The 21,240-nt window shown below is 35.9% G+C and overlaps 1 protein-coding gene across 1 annotated transcript in view; it reads right to left on the bottom strand.

Annotated features, from left to right (window-relative positions):
* The window catches only part of SYNE1 (spectrin repeat containing nuclear envelope protein 1), a 301,154-nt gene that overhangs the window by 226,799 nt on the left and 53,115 nt on the right, over positions 1–21,240 (bottom strand). The window contains exons 4-10 of the mRNA XM_033512756.1: positions 16,529–16,624; positions 14,667–14,750; positions 12,140–12,160; positions 11,750–11,842; positions 9,983–10,161; positions 7,863–8,059; positions 7,610–7,719 (exon numbers count right to left, since the gene is read on the bottom strand). Coding sequence (XP_033368647.1) covers positions 7,610–7,719; positions 7,863–8,059; positions 9,983–10,161; positions 11,750–11,842; positions 12,140–12,160; positions 14,667–14,750; positions 16,529–16,624 — 780 coding nt within the window. The remainder of the gene's footprint in view (positions 1–7,609; positions 7,720–7,862; positions 8,060–9,982; positions 10,162–11,749; positions 11,843–12,139; positions 12,161–14,666; positions 14,751–16,528; positions 16,625–21,240) is intronic.

The following is a 21,240-nucleotide window of genomic DNA, read 5'->3' as shown; positions in this document are numbered from 1 at the left end:
TACATCCACACATTTAAAAAAAAAACATTGCAGCCTTTTAGTAGAGCTGTCAGTTTTAGTCAAGAAATTAACATCTCTATAGCAAGTCAAGGTTATTAGTTGTAGTGAAAGCAAATGTGCCCAATTCTCTCATCATTTACCTTACAGTCTAAATGAAAAGCACTTTCTCAATATGACAGAAATCAGCAGCTAGACATGAGTCTTACAGGAGTGAAATCATGACAAATGGGGACCTTGCAGTGTCAGAGACACTATCAGCAATTTTCATCTGATGTTAAACTAACACAAAGTTCTTTAAAGGTATCTTAACAACTAATTTTAATCTTCGACAGATTAGCAAAGTCAATTTTCAGTAAAAGTTAACTGAGCTGAGACAGGAGAGGATTTTCTAATCTTTTACCGCCGTTTTATTAGTTGGTCTGCTATTGCTGGAAAGAGAAGTCATTGTCTGATTGACTTCAAAGTAATCCTTGACATCAAGCTTCAAGTTCAGAAGTCAGCAAAATATTTAGAATATTTTAACACGGAAAATGAAAAGAAAGAAAGAAAACCCAAGTATATTAAGTTTCTTTTCCTTCTATGCCATTTTATGGCTTTGAAGAAAAGCATATTTGTTCTACAGTTTACCACTTCAGTCTGTCATGGCACTGCAGCTTTGTAAGGCTGCAAAATTCTCTGCAGAATTCAGTGACCTGGCAGTGGACAGAAAAACACTAACAGGAAGTCTCAGGTCTGTAAGCTTGATATAAGCGAAGGTCATTAGGAAATAGAAAGTATTCTGTGCACTATGTAAGCAGGCTGATCAAGTAGGATACAAGTATCCCTCTCAGATTTCCAAACAATGAACCAGACGGGTTGGCTGTTAATCAGAAGCCACTTTTTGAAACCCAAGGAGCCTTATTACCGTGAAATTTGTCAGAAACAGACAAACAACATATTTGTCTATTACAGTTAACAAATGCAACATCTTATCATAGAAGCTAATCACATAAAATGAGTCACACTTCAAGCATTACATGAGAGAAGGAAAACTGGACCATAGGATAAAGAAGAGTAATCACTGCCTGTGTTTGAGAAACAAAGTACTGTCTTTTAAGAAATTAACCTGACAGGGGAAAGAAGACATTTTATGGTTCCTTTCTTTGAAAGCTGCCTAAAATATGTAAAATATAACTTCCCCTTAATAAGTTTTACAAGTTAAGGCTATTGCTTCATTTCAGCCAAGAAAAGGACAGGTTCCTCAGATAAGAAAGAAATCTTTGATGCATTTCTACTAGTTCATTTACTGAGGCTCTACTCAGGACAGTGGTAGCTGGTGGGACATAATTTGCAGAACATTTTTGCAATTATTGCAGTTGTCCTGATAGCCAGGTAGTTACAGTGAGGTTATCATGAGGTTAGAGCAGCTGTGCTGGAACAAAGTTCTCTGTAGTTCATGCTCCTGTCTTCTGACACACACAGGCTGACACCTGAGAAAAAGTATAGGGCGGACATAACACTTCCCTGCTCCAGCTACCTGTAATACTGGCCTTTCCTTGAACACACATGGTCTCCCAAGAAGCCAAAACTCCTAGAACTTCCAAATTCTCAAATAATTTAAATATAGAGAAGGAGAATAAAATTTCTATTTTTCTAGTCTGTGTGTGTGAATATAACACACTTTGAGAATACCAGAAAATTCATGACTATTCCCCTATGAGGAAAAGCATGGAATCGTTTAGGTTGGAAAAGGCTTCTAAGATCATCAAATCCAACCAAGTAGAATACAAAAAGAGAGCATCTTATTCAGTCATGAAAAAGAACTTTGCTATTAAATTCACTGTGTTCTTAAGGCTCTAACTTTAGTGAGACTATTGAGATCTCTATTAGTATTTAGATGCCAGCTCCACAAAAGCAATACCAAACTATGCATCTTAATGGATTGAAAATCCTATAGCAACCTTACTGACTAAAAATTTCAGTAAGATGTTCTTGAGGTCATGAAGGGAACAAGTGTGCCCCAATGCTCTGCATATTACTTCTAATTCACACCATAAAATTCAGTTTCGTAAAGCACTGTTTTATATTCCTCACATTTTATATTCCTTAAGGTAAGACTTTGACAGAGCATCTATATGCCTGCAACTGTTCACACTGGCATCTGGGCAAGGCAGGCATTTTGCAAGATTACTTCATCAGTTTAAAAATTAAATACTGGCTAAAACCAGTTCTAACCAAATGTTTTTGAAATGGAATATCTCTGGGATTAAGAGTACCTCTGTGGTACGTGAAGATAACATGGGAACAGCCTCACCTCCCTTAGACCACATATGGTTTCTCTGATACTAAGTTAACAGGTAGCACTTTGCCTTCTGCATTTTAAAGAACTATTTATGTAGGCAAATTTTGATCACTTTTTTAATTGCCGAAGATGTAGGTGCTTTAGCAACCACCTAACTGGATGCCATAAATTACACTGTGCAACAAAGCATGATGAATCTTTTATTTATTTATTCATATGTTTTCACGGGTTTCCAGTTCAGTACATCATTTACCACCTGCAAATTAGATTCTGTGGTCCTTGGTTGATACTAAAGCACTTTAAAGTCTCAGTTTAGGTAATCAACTAAAGAGATTCACTTTCTTAGACACCAAGGCATTTGTCATCAACACCCACCAGACTTAATGAACTATCATTCTTAAAAAAAGACTTTCATTAGTGCCTAGTATTCTTACTCTTAATATAGAATGTCAGAAGGACATTTTCACAGATTTGTAAACTATTTTCTGAAGTCTGCACATCTGAAGTAGCATACAGATCAGAAGATAAACCACCAAACATAAATTATCTAGAACAAATATAACTATTTGTGCTTTCTCCAGCATGAGGACCACTGATCTCTGATCCATTTATTTGAATTTATCTAAAAATCCTGTGTTTCACTCAGCATGCTACTTCCAAGCAGCATTTTAAAATATTAATTTATCCTTACACATTTCCATGAATATTCACAGATTCGTAGAGATGTACAGAACTGGAGCACTCAGCTGACAAGGAACATCAAAGAAGGTATTTAGAGAGAAGCATTTATGAGTTCTGATATTATAATAGAGTAGATTTTAAATTTGAAAAAAAAGTTTTCGGCCCAGACTCAAAATCAAAACATTATTTTATTAACTGATATGCCAGAGTTAATTTAAAATTACATAATACAGAATACTGTAGAGCTTGAAGGGCTTAAAATATAATAAGAATCTTAATTATGCAGTGGAAAAGAAGTATTTTGTTAGTTCTCTAACACATAATTATAAAAAGGTGAACTGTTCAAATTCTCAGGCACAGACACAATAGAATTTTCAAATATTACCTTTTAAATTTGAAAAAGCTTGTCTGTTTTTCAGGCATATTGAACTATTGTATTGCATATGTACTGAGAAAATGAAGCCCCTCCAAAAATGTTTATGCATAAATTCAACTGATTAGGCTGTTCATTTTGAAAACTCTGGCTTATCTACATATATATACACATATATCTATCTAAATATTACTGTATCTACATATGTTACTGAAACTCACTCCCTGACAGTGCTATCACAGACACAGGGTGAATGCTGAGCCAGGCACCACCTTCAGGGATGAACTATTAATGACTAGCTGCAGAAGTAGACTAAATCCCTGGAAAAGCTCAGAAAGCTATTTTTGCAGCTGCTGCTCAGGAAATTCCTCTTACAATGGGAAACTCTGCTGGCATAAAAACGTCAGAGATGACAGGATTATCTACTGAATTACTTGCTCATCAGAGCACAAGAAGAGAAAGATTTTTCATCAGAAATACTTTGAGGGGGTGAGTTTTAAGTACAGCTAAATTTATACCATGATAAGGAAATCAGCAGAGCTTCTACCATTTCAAATCTCCTCTGGCTTAAGAAGCAATGTACTGGGGCTGTGTAAGGCTAAGGATGGATAAAGTCCCATTAAAAGTGCCCAAACTTGCTTGAATGGATTGAGAATATAGGAGTAATTCTGCTATCAGAATAAATCTTTGCTTCAATACATTACTAGTTAGATATACATAATGTGAGATAAAGATGAACCCTTGATCCTAGACACTTTAAAATAATCTATTTTATATATTTATTTAGCAAAAATATCCCTATCAAAAAAGCCCCAAAAATGTGGAATTTAGGCAATTAATTGGCTCAGGTCAAACTATAAACACTATTGACTGACTGTAGTGACACCTGCAATTTATTTCACAATATATTCACTTCTGCAGTCTTCCAGTTTCACCTCCGAATGCTCATTTCATATACTCTGTGTTAGATTTCTGAACTTCTCTCAGTTAATACTAGAAAACTAGAAGTATCTAAAAGTCTAGGATGATTAAAAAAGTATATTTTTTAAAATATCATAATTTAGATGAAAAAGGAGCAGCACATCACACCATTACAGATGAATACACTCTCCTTCCAACCCGTAAGCTACACACATCACTTACACAATCATCATACACTCTACTATCTACTCTATAAACATTGACATACAAAAACAGACATCTAAAATGAGATTAGATGTGTAGAAACACTGAACTACAATCTATTTATTTAGTGTTTATATCTACACTTAAGAAAACCAAAAGCATAGTCTGAGGTTTATTACAGGAATGTTGACTTGCTTTTCTATAATATTTCTGTTAAGAAATTTGCAAAATTAAGTGTTAGGCTGTTAGGGTCAGCTCATGGAAGAGAGCAGCCCTAGATTCATCATGTTCATCTACTGCTTTTCTGAAATGATAAGGTTAGTAAACTAATGTACATTAAACACCCCCTCCCAGATCTAAAGTCAAATAAGTGCAAGATTAAAAAAGATAACAACCATGAAAGGTCCAATTCAAGCAATTATTCTGAGCATACACCCTTACCTTAAATTTCATAAAAGAAATGACAAAAGTTGGGATTGCTTGAAGTTCCTAGCAATATGAAACAAATGGGAAAACAAGAAGCAAGGGAAAAAAAAAAAAAAAAAGCAAAATAAAATAAAGCAAAGCAGGCAGAAAGTCCAGAGAGAACAGTAAGAGCCACACATGTAGGAACACAAGATGTACTTAGAACTATTATCAAGCTCACGTGTCTATATCATATCTAGTGAAGTAGTTTTCACATTATATCTGATTTCCAGATTGCTAGTCACCACATGATTTATTTTATCTGGACAATTACTTACCTTAGAGTAACTGTGTTTCTTTGAGATGTGTTGACTACATGAGTTTACACATTGTTCATAGCTGGTCCATGCATGAGAGATTGGACCCCTTTTAATTCTGGAAATGCACATGCAAATAGCTGTTCCCTCTGACCACAAATAAGGGATAAGTTTCAATCATTACTCCACTTCTTCCAATTAAAATTCTTTATAAAGTGAACATTGAATCAGGAGGGAAGATGAACAGGAATTTGTGTAGGCAACACATCTTGTGGAAACACAGTGACAGCTGAGCTGAGTGGAGGGCGGAGGAAGAGGGTTAGAAATCTCCTCTTGCCCTCCCCCTCCCTGCCAAAATTCACCCAGACACAGTCTAGTCTGAAGTAGGATTCTTCTACCTAAATATAGGCATCTGCAACTGGGATAGTCCCTTTTCAGTTCTTTAGACAAGATAGATAAAACCAGCTGTATCAAGCATCAACTTATTCTATAGCAGGCACTTAACACATTTCAGGTAAAATATATCCTTAAACAAGAAATTAAGATTACTCCAAGAGTTCAAGGGACAAGTCTTGCACAGTAATCTCTCACAGGTACCTGGATTGTGTGATAAATATTATTTTAGGCTATACTTCAGCAGGAAGACAGAGAGGCTAAAAATAGGGGGTTAGACTGGTCATGAAAACAAAAAGCTTTTTATTCAACTGCCAACTAGGTTTTATCTATCATTATCTATGTGGTGAATTAGTCTGACTCTGTTAAAATGCTCTGCAGCACAGGCTTCCAGAAGATTGTTTAGGACACTGTCTTAAGAAAGGTGCCATCTGGGAAAGTGTCTATCTCTTTCTGACTACAGGTGGAGTGTTGTAAGCTTTTAAAGGTGAATCCTGTCCTAAGTAACTAAACTAATCAAAAAATGTAAAGATGGACATAGATACTCCAGGACAGTAAAAAGGAATACAGTTTTTCCAGGAAACATTAGAAATTTAGTGCAATATCAAACTCTTACTTTCTTCTCAAAGTCTGAAAGTTGCTGGTTTCTGCACTGTGACATGCAAGGGGTCAGCAGTTTTACCAAAATTTATGTGGATTTCTAGTGGAATATCTTAGTGATATCTAAGAAGAGGAAGTGATTCTGAGATCAGCACATTAGCATGTGAAATTGACTTGTGTTGTTCTGCTTCCTAGGAATTCATGTGGAATTCTGGATGCAGCTCATTATGTGTCCTTTCATAACTCTTGTGCTAGCATCTTGGTGGGTACAGGCAGAGCATGGAATGGCTGAGTCCTGCGTTCTCCTGCATCATCTCCGCATAAAGCTCGGGGGAAGGTGGTGAGGCTGTTCCTCAAAACCCAATCCCAGCTCAGCACAAGGCCTGGCCGAGGCTGTTGGCAGCAGAAGCTGCCCTGTGTGCCGTGGTATGAGGATGGCACAGAACAGGCCACAGCATGAGCTTTCAGTGCTCACTCCATCCTCCTGAGCAGCCCCATTGCTCAGTGGGATGCTGAGACACTGCCACAAGTACATACTCAGATTAACATTGCAGGAAGGAAAATGGTAAATTCCAGTGCTCAGGCACTGGAATCAAACAGCAAATCCACAGCTATCTTAGCCTCACACAGGCATAAGGAAGGAGATTCACTCCTTTCAAAGCTCATTTCTACCTCTGTAGGGAATGCAGAGAAACACAGATAAAAAATGCTTCTTCTTTCTCTCTTGCTGGGGCTGAGCAGATTGTCTCAGCAGTGCTTCCCATGTTTGCCATGAAGAAAGCAAATCAGCACTAGGAAGTGAGTCATGATAACTTGGCTGAGCAGAGCCATTCCAGTGCAAAGCCAATGCACTAGAGCATACGCAAAACAAATTCCAGTGAAAAAAACGACTGAAAACAATTCCTTACAGCAAAGAGTTAAACATCAGTGTGAAATAGAAAGGAACATCTGTCAAAATTGTAAATGCCTCTCGAGCATTAGAGCCCAAAGTCTGTACCTAAGCAATATTTTGGACCATTCTTTTTCTTATCCAGCAACCCAGTGTGATAGAAATATAAATGACACATTGCCTCAGGTAACAAATTATTACAATATCATTGTTGTTATGCTTAAAAGCCTCTTGAGGAATGTTAGGATCCTTTGGTTTGCTACTATATACAATAACTGTTAATGTTATTTTTTTGCTCCTGCTGCTCCTGAAAAGAGGAAAAAATCTTCAGGATCACCATATTATTTTCTTCACCTACTAAACATCTGCAACACTTATTCCTTTTTTCTTGGCTAATCTTTCCCAGTTTTCTTAGTGTGCTTGCTTGTCACTTGAACTGTTCATCAAAATGAAATATCATAAACTTAAAGAAAGGTATACAATGTATTTATAAAGCTCTTCCTTCATTATAAACTGTTTCTTATAGTTTTACAAGAGAAACTTACCTCGTTCTCTGGCACATCAGCCACTGTATGATGAGGATCGGGATAGTACTTCAAAAACTGGGCTACATAGGTCATGACAGACTTCTCATCTGGCTTTTCAACATCCACATCTAGACAAGTACAAAACATGGAAAATTAAATTTTTAGCTGAATGAAATTGAAATTTTAGCTAAATGTCTAAACACTACGAATTAGCACATCTGGCTGATACATGCCAAGTAGTTCAAACTTTTTTCAAGTATGCATTAGGTACCTTCTGGGTCAAGGAGCCTTGGGATTCCTAGCTCTGCTTCTGCAATTGTGAAGGCTTCTTCCAGGTTTTCTCTATTTGACCTTCCTCTCACTTTCTCCATGTCCACTAAATCTGGACGGATAGCATGAATAAGAGAATGAAATGCAACACCACTCCTCCAACTTTGTCCAAAGTCTTTGATTTCAATTCCAACTTGCCTAAAGAATATGAAAGGGAAAGAAGTTATTAATAACATCAGGATGACATGAAACAGGGGGAAGCGACATGAATGCTCCACCCAGTGGTTACCCATCATTAAACCTAAACCACTTGTTTCTGTAATGCCCGGTCAGGTCAGCCACAGCTCCATCTATCCACTGCATAAATTCATTTCCCCCTATGAAGATCCAAGGGTTTTTTATTATATACATGATCTATTTGTCTCCAGTGGGCTTGCTAGGGCCAATAAACCATGAAGCAATGAGCAATGGAGCGCCCAAAGTTCTCAAAGTTGTTGCATGATACATACAGAGTCTCTGGATGTACACACTTCCTTTCACTGTTATCTCCCTCCCTATAAATCTCACTCCATTTAAACTGCTGCAGTTCAATTAGGAACATCAGTATCATACAAATAAAATTTAAAAAAACCTGCACTAACCTGTCATTTTTTAAAATGATAGCATGAACAGTGACATCACTGCTGTTTAGGGGAAACTATAACACACAAATTTCTTTATGTTCTTACCAAAAGCATAAATGATGCTATAATTTCATATACCCAGAACACTTAATATGTCCAGTAAAAAGTAAACACAAATGATCCAGAAAGAGCAATATACAATAAGAAAGTAATCAGAACTGAATCACACTTCTGAATCACTGCATCTTTTACCAGTAATTATGGAAGGTATGGTGATCCACAGACAGCACAACTGTTTTTAACTTTGAGCAAGCAAGCATCCTCTCAGGACACTAAGGTAGTCTTGCCATTGGGAGGTTCAAGCAACAGTGAGTAAAGCTTCACTCAAATCTCACTGTGATCAGTGAAACACTTCCACTGGCTTTAAGGAAGCAGCCCTTGCAAACTACAGTGTGAAGCAGGCCTAGGTGAAGTGTACCACTAGGCTTCTTTCAACATATTTTATCAACTCTTCCCAATAAAACTGACAGTTTAATTTATGAATCTATTTTCATTTTGTTTGTTTGCATGTCTGGAAATAGAAGCTGGTCACTTTCCACTGTCAGTGTCTTACCAACAACAATGCAAAGGAAGAAATTCAAATTCTACCTATGCATAAGTCTGAATCTTTGTTATTGCATTTCTTTTCTCTGAGGCACCATTCAACAACTGACCATTTCTCCTCTATATTTTGTAAAATTGATGTATTCAAATAGCAGTGATTCTTTAATTTGAGCAAATAAATACATGTTGCCTTACACCTCTGATTTTCTTGTGGAAACTATCAATCTACTACAGTATCTTTGATATAATTTATGAGGAGGTTAATGTCTTTTTGAAGTTGAAAAAGCATGGGATAATCTTACAGAATAGAGGAAAAAAATCTTTAGTTAACTAGACATAGCAAGAAATAACTCCAAAATAACTTGAATTAAGAAGAATGAAGACTTAGGGCAATTTGTGTAATAGTATTTCCATTGCATCAAAAACCTGCAGAAGGATATACATAACTTTTCATCACTTGCCTTTCAGCAGCAAGTGACAAAATTTAGTGTTCCTACAAGCTTTCACTGAAGAATGCTTAACCAGAGTGGTACTGGCAGCATCACATCGAGTGTTTTGGCAGCGGAGCTAATGCATTGTCATTCAGTCGTCTTAATTCCCCTTTCAGCTCCTCATTCTGTCAGAGATAATCCCCTTCATTAGTCAGAAACTATAAAATATGATTGCATGTAAAATTAGTGTAAATCATTACTTATTACTTGATGTGTTGTATGGTGGTAACATTTAGCAGCCTCAGTTATCAAGAAGAATATGGTGAGGGGCTCTATAATTATACACAGAGCAAGTTGCTATATAAACACAGAGCAAAAAGATGTTCCCTGACTCTGAGACTTTAGAATCTGAGCAAAAAGCTTTCACTTAAAATATAAAATCAGTTCATCTGTAGTTTACTCACTTTGCTGCGGTGTACTGTAACCATTTTAACAAAGCCTTCCTGGCACTTCCTTGGACCTTGGTTACCACCTTCCGTTTGCTTGGGGGACTTGCAGTTTCTGAACTGACAACACTTTCCACAGAAGAAGTACTGCTAGACAAGGGCTGCAGCTGTGGGAGGTTGCTTGTAAGCTCTTCAATCTGCAGGGAAAAAAAATGAACTCTTTGTAGATAATCTTCTTGATTCACACCGGTTTCTTTAATAATTTCCCAATACAACTGTCAAAATAAAGTTGGGCAGAAGCTATAAGTATCTGTGTTTTATTTAAACATACATTACATGAGCTTTAGGAATGCTAATGTATGTGCCCGGGTGATGGTCCTAAATTCAGCAGCACTAGGCATCTAATATTTATTGACTTTACACCCTCCAGCTAGAACAATATGCAAGTGTGTCATGTTATCTATTATCACCAAAATAGGAGACAGCATCTTACATGTAGTTTGAGTTCAGATTATAAAATAATCCACTCATTTCAGAGGAGTTTCATTCAATTAAAGAATGGCAGCGACCTCAATGATTTAATCTGGATAGTTTTTTACTTCCTCTTGTACTGTTCTGGCATAAATTCAATTGTGTTTTTAATTAGAGGTACCTTGTGAAGAAATAATTAATGAATTGCAGGCAAAGCACATTGAAAGTGTTTGCTGAGGGTGAAGGATGGTGATTATGTCTTTCATCAAATGAACATGATTGATTCTGTCAAGAACATTAATTTGACTAACAATTTGGTTCTTTAACATAAAAAAGCTATATCCAGAGGATGTTGCAGGACTTTTTAATCCTGTCCTCTTAAAATCCAAAGCTGTCACATCACAGAACGAGTCTGCCAGAATGAGAACCACAGCTCTTATGCTGCTTTCAATCATGTTAAAGTTATATATCTGCCTGTGAAAAATAAAGGAAAGGTCAAAACTGACAAAAATTATGCAGAGAACTAGAGTTTCGGTATGCCTGAGAAACATAATCTTCTCTGTTCATTTCAACGAGCTATAAATTAAAATGTTAGTGTCATTCTGACTAACTTTTATTCTGATGAACTCTGAACTACTATCATAGCGGCCATTGGTGAGGAGAACAGCATCCCTGAGACATCACTAGGGAGCCAAAGAACTCCATAAAGAAGAGCAAATAGAATTAGTTGTTATTTTAAGTGTTGAACACTGACTCACTTTGTTAACCCATATGGACAGGATTTAGAAGCCAGTTTTACCTCCCACCCAACTTCAACAAAATGCAAGTTATTTCTCCTCTACAAAATCAATCCTTTTTCAGTCATAGCTAAATTTCATCCTTGCAAATACGTGCATCTACCAGTGAAAATCACCATGTTTACATGTATGGTTTGAGAATAATTACGGACTGACATCTAGTGCACCAGAATTGGACTTTCAGCACAATGACCAGTGAGGTTGCTAAAGATACTTGCAACAAGAATCGACAATTCTATTACTTTTCTCTTTTGCTATGTTTTACTCTTTAGAAAAAGCAGAAGAATATGTTTTGCTGATGAAGAAACTGTGCTCTTCACAAAGACCAATCTATTCTACAGACAAGAATCTAATTTTACTCAATGTGAAGCACCCCCACCATCAATTGTTGCTTTATTCAGGATCAGACCCTCAGCAAACTGCGAAGTGACTTAGCTACAGTGAAAGACTGGTTCATATAAAGATGATCTGAACCACTGTTTGAGCAAACAACACTGAAGTATAAAAACTGTAGTACCTGAAAATATAAAATTATGGTCCACACCAAGCCGAGCACAATAGAAGGCCTGCCATCAGCAATATCAGTTGAATTGATGTTGACAAGCTTAATCTATATAGAAAAGAAAATGTGTTATGATCACACAAAGAATAGCAGTTATGAAATGCATTTCAAGTAGGTTCTGTATTTCAAATGCATTTCTGCAATCAAACAAGAGTCTCAGTTAAAAAAAAAACAACAAAATATTGTAGAGTGCAGTTTCACATTTAGAAAAATATAATTTCACGTTTAGAAAGGTTTTGCAAGTAATGGAAAACTTTTAAGACCAATCCATGCTATTATTTGTAAAAAAAAAATGATTTCAAGCAGGAAGGAAAATAAAAAATTAGATAGAAACACTGTACAAACCGGAGATCCTCTGTATACGGACTAGCGTGAAAAGCAAAAGGAAAAATATGACAAAATATATATTTTAAATGCTTAATTATTAGGTAAATGCATTAATCTATTTTTTAATGTAAAGAAATCACGTTTTTGGCATATCTTACAATAAAATTTTATCAGGAGAGCAAATTAAACACTCTGCATCAGATTTTAAACTATGCAGGGGTTCCTTGATATAGTTTTAACCCATGAGTAATGCAAAGAGAAAAATGAGCTTAAAAATAAAAATATAAAAAGGAAAGGGGTGGGAAAAGCATAAAAGAAAGAAAAGGGAAAAAAGAATGCTAGGGTTCTCCTGCAAAGAGCATTTTATTGTAAAGGCTATCACAACCACTGATTAAGGCCCCTTTGCAAGACAAGCATTAACAATAGCTCTTTTAAAAATAGAATGGGAAAAATTAGTTGTCCAAGGTCAAATTAAGTTTTTCAACAGAAATAGGAACAGATTTCATGGCTATTAACTCTCAATTGGTAATCTACAGTCTGAATAAAATATCACCCTAAAATAAGTTCATTACATAGAAGGAAATAAATGGTGGGAATATATGGTAAAGAAACTAACATGTAGATAATGCTCAAGGAAGTAAAATAAAACAAGTAGTACTGGAAAGTTAGCAACTATGTTAGTACTTATTTCCTCAGCCAACTGAGTGTCAGACACCAATCATGATAAAAATATGAATGACTGCCAAAGTGCCCATCTACTACAAGCTTGTTCAAGGACAAAGGCTGTGGAAACACCTTGGTGAACCTTGGAGTCTAAAAGAAAAGATGGAGAATGACTTCAAGTGACCTCACTTGTCTCTCCAAAACAGAGAAAAGACTGCATTTCTCTGAATCAGCAGTTGGAAATCCACTAGATAATGTCAAGTGCAAACAAAATGTTGTTCAGACCTGTAAGGTTTCTTTCCAAATTAAATCTGCACAGGCTGCTGTGGAAGAGGCAGAGCAGAAGTCCCCATAGTTTACACTTTCAATCCTGTCCACCAGTAAATCGACAGAACTCTAGGAAAATTGACATTACTAGTTCCTCCACCAATCAATAAGGAAGATTTTCTAGTCCCTATCTTAAAAAAATATACCTCATTCTCTCAGCTGGACCAATTCCAAGAAAAGCTGTTATTTTTCTAGAAAATTAGGTCATTTTACTATCTTTTACAAATCAAAAGATTTATAGGGACCCAGCTAAAGTTTCTGATTAGGCTACTGATCACACAAGCACAGCCTATCTAGTCTATTTATTAAGTTATCTTTATCATTTACACCATTAAGATGGATCTAGAACTAAAAATAAACTCTTCAGAACCATGAGAAAACAAATTTTGTCCAGAATAGTATCTGTTAATTGTGAACTGCAGTTTGTAGTGTAACAGGAATATTAGCAGAAGTCTCTTTGGACAATGAAAACAAGAAGCTGATTAAATGTGTAATAAGGTTTATTTATGGGAGAGCCCACAAATAGAGGAAGGCGATCCTGTGGTTCAGAAATCTTGTATATTGAAAATGTATAACCAAATTGTCTTTGGTTATACATTTTCAATTTTAAAAAGTTCTCTTTTAGATTTGTTTTTACAGGCATCAGCTAAGATTGTTTCCCCTATAACATAACTGTAATTAGGTCTAGATGTCAGAGAGTCAAAAAAGAGGGAAAGACTGCCAAAATCCTGCAACTCCCAGGGAATAGAATTCTGGAGATGTAAAATTGATCAGCTGTAACACCTGCATTGACAAAAATTGAAGTAAAATGCAGAAATTAGGGGGAAAAATATCTATAATCAAATGAAAAAAAATCCAGATCTGAGTCATTCTGAGTCATCAGTAGAGACCAGAGTCAGGAAAAAGGCTAGGAACACATTGCTTTGATATATATTATTTATCATAGCTAGATCAAAATGAGTTTTTAAGTTTTCTTCTTTCGTTAAATTTAAAAAATATTTTTTACTTCTCTAAAACAGCCACAGCACTGACTGTACTAGAATAAATTCAGGAATTAGTGTGAAGTCCTGGCAAGCTAACAAGGGGTCATATTGCCCTAAATTTTCATATCTGTAATTTCTGCAAGTAGATTATTTTGCACAAATTTTGCATGTAAAAGCTAGTGAAGACCAGAAATCTGTTTTTTTAAGTCAGAAATGAGTGTCTCTCCTGAACTAAAGTTCATTCTTTGATGAGAACAGCAATGGAGAAGTAGAGATCATTAGGAGCCAATAAGAACATTAAAAAAAAAAAAAAAATCCTCCAAGGTGATTCATTATTATTTTTTTAAAAAAATATTAAAAAAAGACAATTTTGACCTATGCATTACCACATATTAGTGTTGGACCTTAAAATTTTGACTTTACAGCAGCTGTTAGGCATTGTGTAGAAACTGAAAACTGCATACATAGCTCAGATTTTGGAGAATAAAAGCAGATGGGTGGATACAAATCATATTCTTATGGAGACAAAGAAAGAAAAAAGTAAAACCAGGGCTAAGTGCTACCATACCTACCCGTCTACCTTCTAGAAACTTAAGAGCTGTGCCAATGTTGGCAACCCAGTGAATTCTCTTCAGATGACGTCCCTGCTCACAAGGCTTAAAGAGAAAGAACAGATTAAACTTCAATTAGAGTTATGCCAGTTTGCTTCAAAAACTGAACTTCCAGACTACTGTCAGTGCCTGTGTAAAAATTCTCCTTGGAACAATGAAATTGTTGAATTCTATCTTTGCATATACATCACAGGGAGGGCTGACAGATACAGGGGACACAAGTGTGATAATTCCATTATAGAAAAGTTACATACATCCTGATCTCAGGATACAAACTTTTGGCTTCAGTCCATAAACATCATTAAATCAGAGAACTGTTTTTCTAATGTAAAATAACTGCTACTGTTTTTGTACACACACACACACACACATATATATATGCATTTGAGAGAAGACGTCATTCTCTTGGTGAAATATTTTTGCCTGCAAAGTCAAAATGGTTGTTATTTTTAAAAATCAGTCTTGAGTGAAGATATTTTACCTAAGAATTTTCATCCCATTTCTCTAGTACATTATTGGCAATTAAAACCTCAGCTAAATTCCCACTGAACAATGAATTTCATTGAACTTAAGACATGTAAGCTAAAAAAGACAGATTTTTGTTAATTCAATCAAGAACATATGCTAAGTTTCTAATACTCGACAGTGAAATTAAATTCCCCACGGAATTTTATATTGTAATGCAAATGTGCAAGTATTGTAATTTAAATTCCCGTTCAGGATGTTACAAATGGTTTTAACTTCTGAATCCCGCTTGCAGCTACTACAGGATATCATATGCTAGTATACATAACCTTTAAGTTCACACACACTATTCTAGTTTTGGAATATCTCCTGTCTTTCCCTAATTAATATAGGCAGAGTACAACCCGGTGAATTTCACTGTAACAGGTGCCATCATTAAAATTCTTTTCCTGTTTTACTACTTCTGGTTTGCCACAAGAGGGAGGCTTTCTGTCTCAGACCAACAGAAACTGAAAGGGACACATTTCAATGGAACAGAAACACACTGGGAAGTACAGCTTATCCTGTTTCACAGCAAAATCGTTTTTGCAGTGTGATTTACTGCCTAATTTTGGGGTTCATCTGCAATCAAAACAGAGGTGAAATGTGAAAAGGAGAGCGAACTGTCTGCATGTGAGGGAGCCTGTAACCCCTGGGCCCTGGAGCCAGCTGAACAACAGGCTCCTTCAGATGCTCCTTCAGATGCTGCCACCTGATCTGCGAGCTGGGTGGGGAACAGTCAGAGCCCTTGGCCTAAAATCCTTTCATTTTCCTCCTCCATGCACAAAACTAGCTTGCCTCTCATCAAGAGACAGACACACCATCCCTCTGTATATAACTTGGTGGTGAAAAAGCCATTTGGCATCATTTAAGGCTCCTTACAGCAGCAGGGCAACTGTCAAGGCAAATGGATATAAGCCCCCATGAAACTTGAGGAGCTTGTATGAGCTTTTCTTGAGACAAAGCCATAAATTTAACAAGAAAAGTCTCATTTTTTTCAAGATGCATAGAAATAACTTGCAGTTTAGACTTTGATTGTGTCATAGCAGCAAAACCCAGATGAACTGCGAAGACTAATATAAACAAGAAATTTTTATGAGCTACATGGCAAAATTAATATAAAATGCATACAAACAAGCATACCTGTAATAATCTGTAATAATGCTTTCTAATCAGATAATCTACTCAGTGAAAAACTTATTTTCCTATGAAGGAGTGAGGTTTTTTTACAGCACAGAAATATAGAAACTTACTAGAAAATTGTGTCCCACAGAAGTTACGCAACTATCTTGTATATTTATAAGGAAGAAAGTTCTTACCAGCTTCTGCCCTGAAAGAACTTCCAAAAGGGCAATTAGCATTACCCCATCTTTGATATCTTCAAACAGGTCATTCACCAGCATGGGAGGATTGCGCTGAAAAGGGAGAAGGCTTCAGATATTATAAAGGCTCACCAGTACTCCGTCCTAGCTCAATTCCTTTTGAACAGAAACCCAAAGAGAGTGGCTGATGCCCTTCTTTGTGTTCTATAATGTTTAATGTCAACATATCCTTTAACCACTGCTTTGCCACCACAGTGTTTGCTTAACATTTCTGGCACAGCACTGTAACATTTTGTGGATTTCTGCAACTGATGGTAAAAGGAAAAGCCTCCTGGCCCCTGCAAGAAGCAGAGGAGCACACCAACAGCTGCCCCTGGTTCTACAAAATACACACAATTCACAGACGTACTATTATAATCACATTCCAACCCACCAGATTATTTTCCCTCATGTTAAGTATTTCACAGAAATTTCACTCTCTCAATCCAAGCAACAGGAGGAGCTGTGTGAAGGGAAGATCCCTAGAGTAATGTAGCAGGTTGAGTGATGCTGCCACTTTCTCACAGCTGACAGTTGTTAGACTGAGTTGTTGTATTTCCTCTCTCCTCCAGCCTCGCAGGCTTCAGGTGCTGTCAGCACTGTCTCTTAAACTGCTTACTAAATGTCTTTACCTTCACAAGAACAACAATGACAACACTCAAAAATATGTAAACAGACTATCTTTTAGAAATCTTAAATAACAAGGTTACATAATAGAACTGTGTATTCTTAAATGCACCCCAGTTTGTGGAATTACGGCTCTCAGCTGGTCAGTAGTTTAATGATCACAAAACGTCTCTCAGAAACCAAAAGTTTAAACTTGGTCCAGCTAACAAATAGAATAGGCATCCCCCATTCCTTGTGAAGCTTTTCTCTCAACTTGTGAGAATTCAAATACCTTATGATGATGATCATGGTGAAAATAGTGATTATGATGATGCCAATAAAAATAATGATGATAATAATATTAATATCTGCTCATTCACTAAAATTATAAGACTACAAAATTCTTGAAACTACTTTAGGTATAATAATTTACTTTTGAGGTACGTGTTAAAAGAAGTGCTTGCACAACAAATTATCTATTACTTTTTTGTGCAGAAATAGAAGTTTGAAAAGATGAATCTAGCAAATGAAACATTGCTCTTGAAAAGGTAAAAATGCAGTAACAAATCACAAGAAATAAAAAGATTCTGGCTCCCCAAGTGAGAAACATTGTTCCATTTGGATAAAGTAGTATTTCAATGAAACATAATTTTTGGCAAAAAGTGAAAAAAGAACTCTGCTGGCAGCACACCTCAGTTGAGATTTGACATGCTCTAATAGTCACACTAATAGAAGACCCTATTTTCTCATGTATATAAAATAAAGCAGCACTACAACTCATTATGCGGGTATATTTAATCATAGTTCTTTTTTATTTCCTAGCAATGCAATAGATAATGTTCTTCTTTGGATCATGTTCTTCCTTAATATAACACCAAAGAAATCAATGGAGCAAGAGGGTCACTGAAGATTAATTTGTCCCAGTCTTGCATCACAGGCAGTTGACACAAATGCAATTAATTTTCCTCACCTTCTATGTGATCATCTCCTGCTTGAAGCTTGGAGCAGCTTTGGTTTTATCAGTATTACCACATGATAAAACACTGAAGAATTATGTGCTAAAATAATTCAGCCATAAAGACGAGAGGATTACAGCAGCTGCCATCCTAATCCAACAGGAGGTGAAGGTCTGAAAAAAACCACCTATCCAAATGCCCCAGTAGTGAGATTTGTCTCTTGAAATTGACTCTACAGCAATGAAGAACGATGGGTTTCTTATAGTGGGAAATTTGGGATACATTTAGACTGAAGGGTGAGATTTAGAGTACCGCACGATTCTGGTGCCCATAATGTGCTTTCCAGACAACCTTTTGGAGCATAACACAAGTCCCTTCTAACGTGTGTGCTTTGGTGTCCTTACAAGTCCAGGTAGAGGTCAGAATTTTTCTCATCCCGACATGAAGCCAAAAGTCACCTGGAGGTCATCTGCAAAGCAAGTCTGGGAAGCACTTCTGGTTTCCCCAGTGTACAGCTTCACTCTGTAGTTAAAACCTCTGATCATCCAAGCCAAACCCTTGCTCTGAACCACCCTTCAGTGATATTGACAGAAGCTACAAAAACGAGATTTACACCCCAACTGAGGCTTGGTACTATGGAAAGGCAGTGAAAGCATCCCAAGTGAATTAACACCTACAGTACTTTCTACTTGAATCAAACATTGGTTTGGGGAAAAACAGCTGTAGAGAGAATAATGAATAACATGAAAAGGAAAAAAGAAGCCATCAAACACCAAAGCAGGTAAGAGCTGATGCTCTGAAGTGTGAGAATCACAACTGTCCTTAACTCAGCAAGATTAAATTTACTTTTTTTGGTGGAAGGGTGTATAATTACAAACACTGCCAGTGTTTAGCAGCTCATACCATGGATCTTACACCAATAAAACTGGAACAGAAGGCAGATACAATACCTGTGTCACAAGATCTCCTGTATAAGAGCCCTCTAATATGCAAATTTAGTTAACTATATAGACTGCCAAAAACATTCCTAGTAATACACTATATAATATAATGTTTTACACTTCTCTGAAGGTACTAACACCTAATTACAAGGAGGTTACACTCTCATCAGGTTTCATAAATCACCTTTTATTTTTTTTAACAACTTTGGGAACATAAGCATGGAATTTAGATTAATAATAGTAATAATAATAATAATAATAACAGTAATAATAGTAATAATAATAGTAATAATAGTAATAACAATAATAATAATTTCAGTCACTCTCAGAAATATTGAATTTGTTATATTTCTAGTGGCACATATAAAAAATAGACTCCTCTTTTACACAGGCATAGATATGAATTTTATTCCCCATGCTGATATACACACTAGCTGGTACTGAAAAGTTCACATGTGCTTATTTATTATACATGGACCATTGCACAGGATGGCTTAAGCTACTTAAATGTATTCTAGCAGATCCTCCACTGATATTGACACATCTTCTGTTGGAATTGGTAAATACCTACTCCTTGTCTGCAAATGTAATGTCAAATGAAGTGAAAGATGAAGGTGAACACTGATTACTTATCAGCCTTCAGAGAAGAAAGGTTTGGGGATTTTTTTAAGCTACATTCACTTAGAATATATTGAAAATTTTTTAGTGACTCAGACTTAACAACTATTCCTTTAGTTCCTTAATACACTGCCAAAATGCTAACTGTAAATCAGTAAAAGCAAAGAAAACTAACTTAAATGTTTGCAATTTTTAAATGTTAAATGTACTTCCGATTTTGGCATTTTGCACGTAAATGTATAGCCCTAGCAATGCAATGAGCTGCAATGATCCTAACACACTCTATTTTGAATATTGGAAAGCCTTTGCAATGAATTATCTTGTAATACTAAAGAAAATCCTTCAATTATAAACTTTTTGAGCAAAATTTCTTGGCAGAACTCAGAATATACTTCTATGAATAATGAGACATTAAATCTACAAATTGCCAGGTGGTCCACAGTATGATTTCAGGTGCCTCAGTATTTGATTAAACTATTTTGCAAGCTTCTTCAAGAAAGAAAAACAGCAAATTAAGATTAATGATCTGCTACATACTGCATTGCATTAATTCTGTTAAAGACTCCTTTATTGCAGTTTATCCAATCACAGTAGTGTAGTTTATAGTGATAAGGGTACTTAGGAACAGTCATGTCCCAAGGAGGGAGTCACACTCAAACAAGTAAATTCGTGCAATCTGTAGGAGGAATATGAATTAAATGAGAATGCATCTTCAAGGCTAATAAACTATATTTTGGTAATATTAAATATTTGTTTAAATAAATGTATTTAGAACTCATCCTAAGTGGGAAATGTGGAAGAAGTGCTTTGCATATACATGTTCCTCTTAAAACTTGTCTAATTTGCTGTAGTCACCAGGAAATATTCTGAATGACCTAAAGAACTGTACATTGGTACATATAAAAAATATTCGACTGATAAGCCTCAAAAAAATATTTTTACTAGACCTGCAATCTCTAGAAATTTCTCCTCGTATGCAGTAAGATAATTTTTGTAAAATCCGGACTTCAGATATGTAACAAACACATATTTGCTAAGCTTTACTCTTTTATTGCAAGACTTTTTCTTGCATTTAATTTCTCATTTGCATCTTTTCTACAGGAATCTTTTTCTGTACTTAACTTCTCTAATGAATAAATCATACTATAACACAAATAACACACAAATAACAGCATCTGCATCATAATGAATTCCAATGCAGACATTGAAAACTATTTTTGCTACATTAATTTTCAAATAATCTTTCAAAAACTGCTGAAAAACTACTGAATTTGTCTCTGCAGGGAAGTATATGTGAGAACAGCAAGGACAATGTGAAATTTCCATAACTCTGTAATGCTGGACCCCTCCTCTTCCACAATTTAATTCCTAAATCCATATGAATGTTCTCATAGTTCTCATACTAACGCTCTGTTAGTGACTTTTTTAATTACTAAAGCTGAGGGACTCAGTCCTAAGTTTTGCATGATTAATTTCATCAAACAAGTTAATTTAGCATTCATGGTTCAACATTAGAGGTTATATGTGGTACTGGATGAAAACATAGTTA

Source organism: Parus major, chromosome 3 (genome assembly GCF_001522545.3).
Source record: "Parus major isolate Abel chromosome 3, Parus_major1.1, whole genome shotgun sequence".
Classification (NCBI taxonomy): Eukaryota; Metazoa; Chordata; class Aves; order Passeriformes; family Paridae; genus Parus; species Parus major.
The sequence above is the reverse complement of the archived record's forward strand: the minus strand, read 5'-3'. Positions and strand labels throughout refer to the sequence as shown.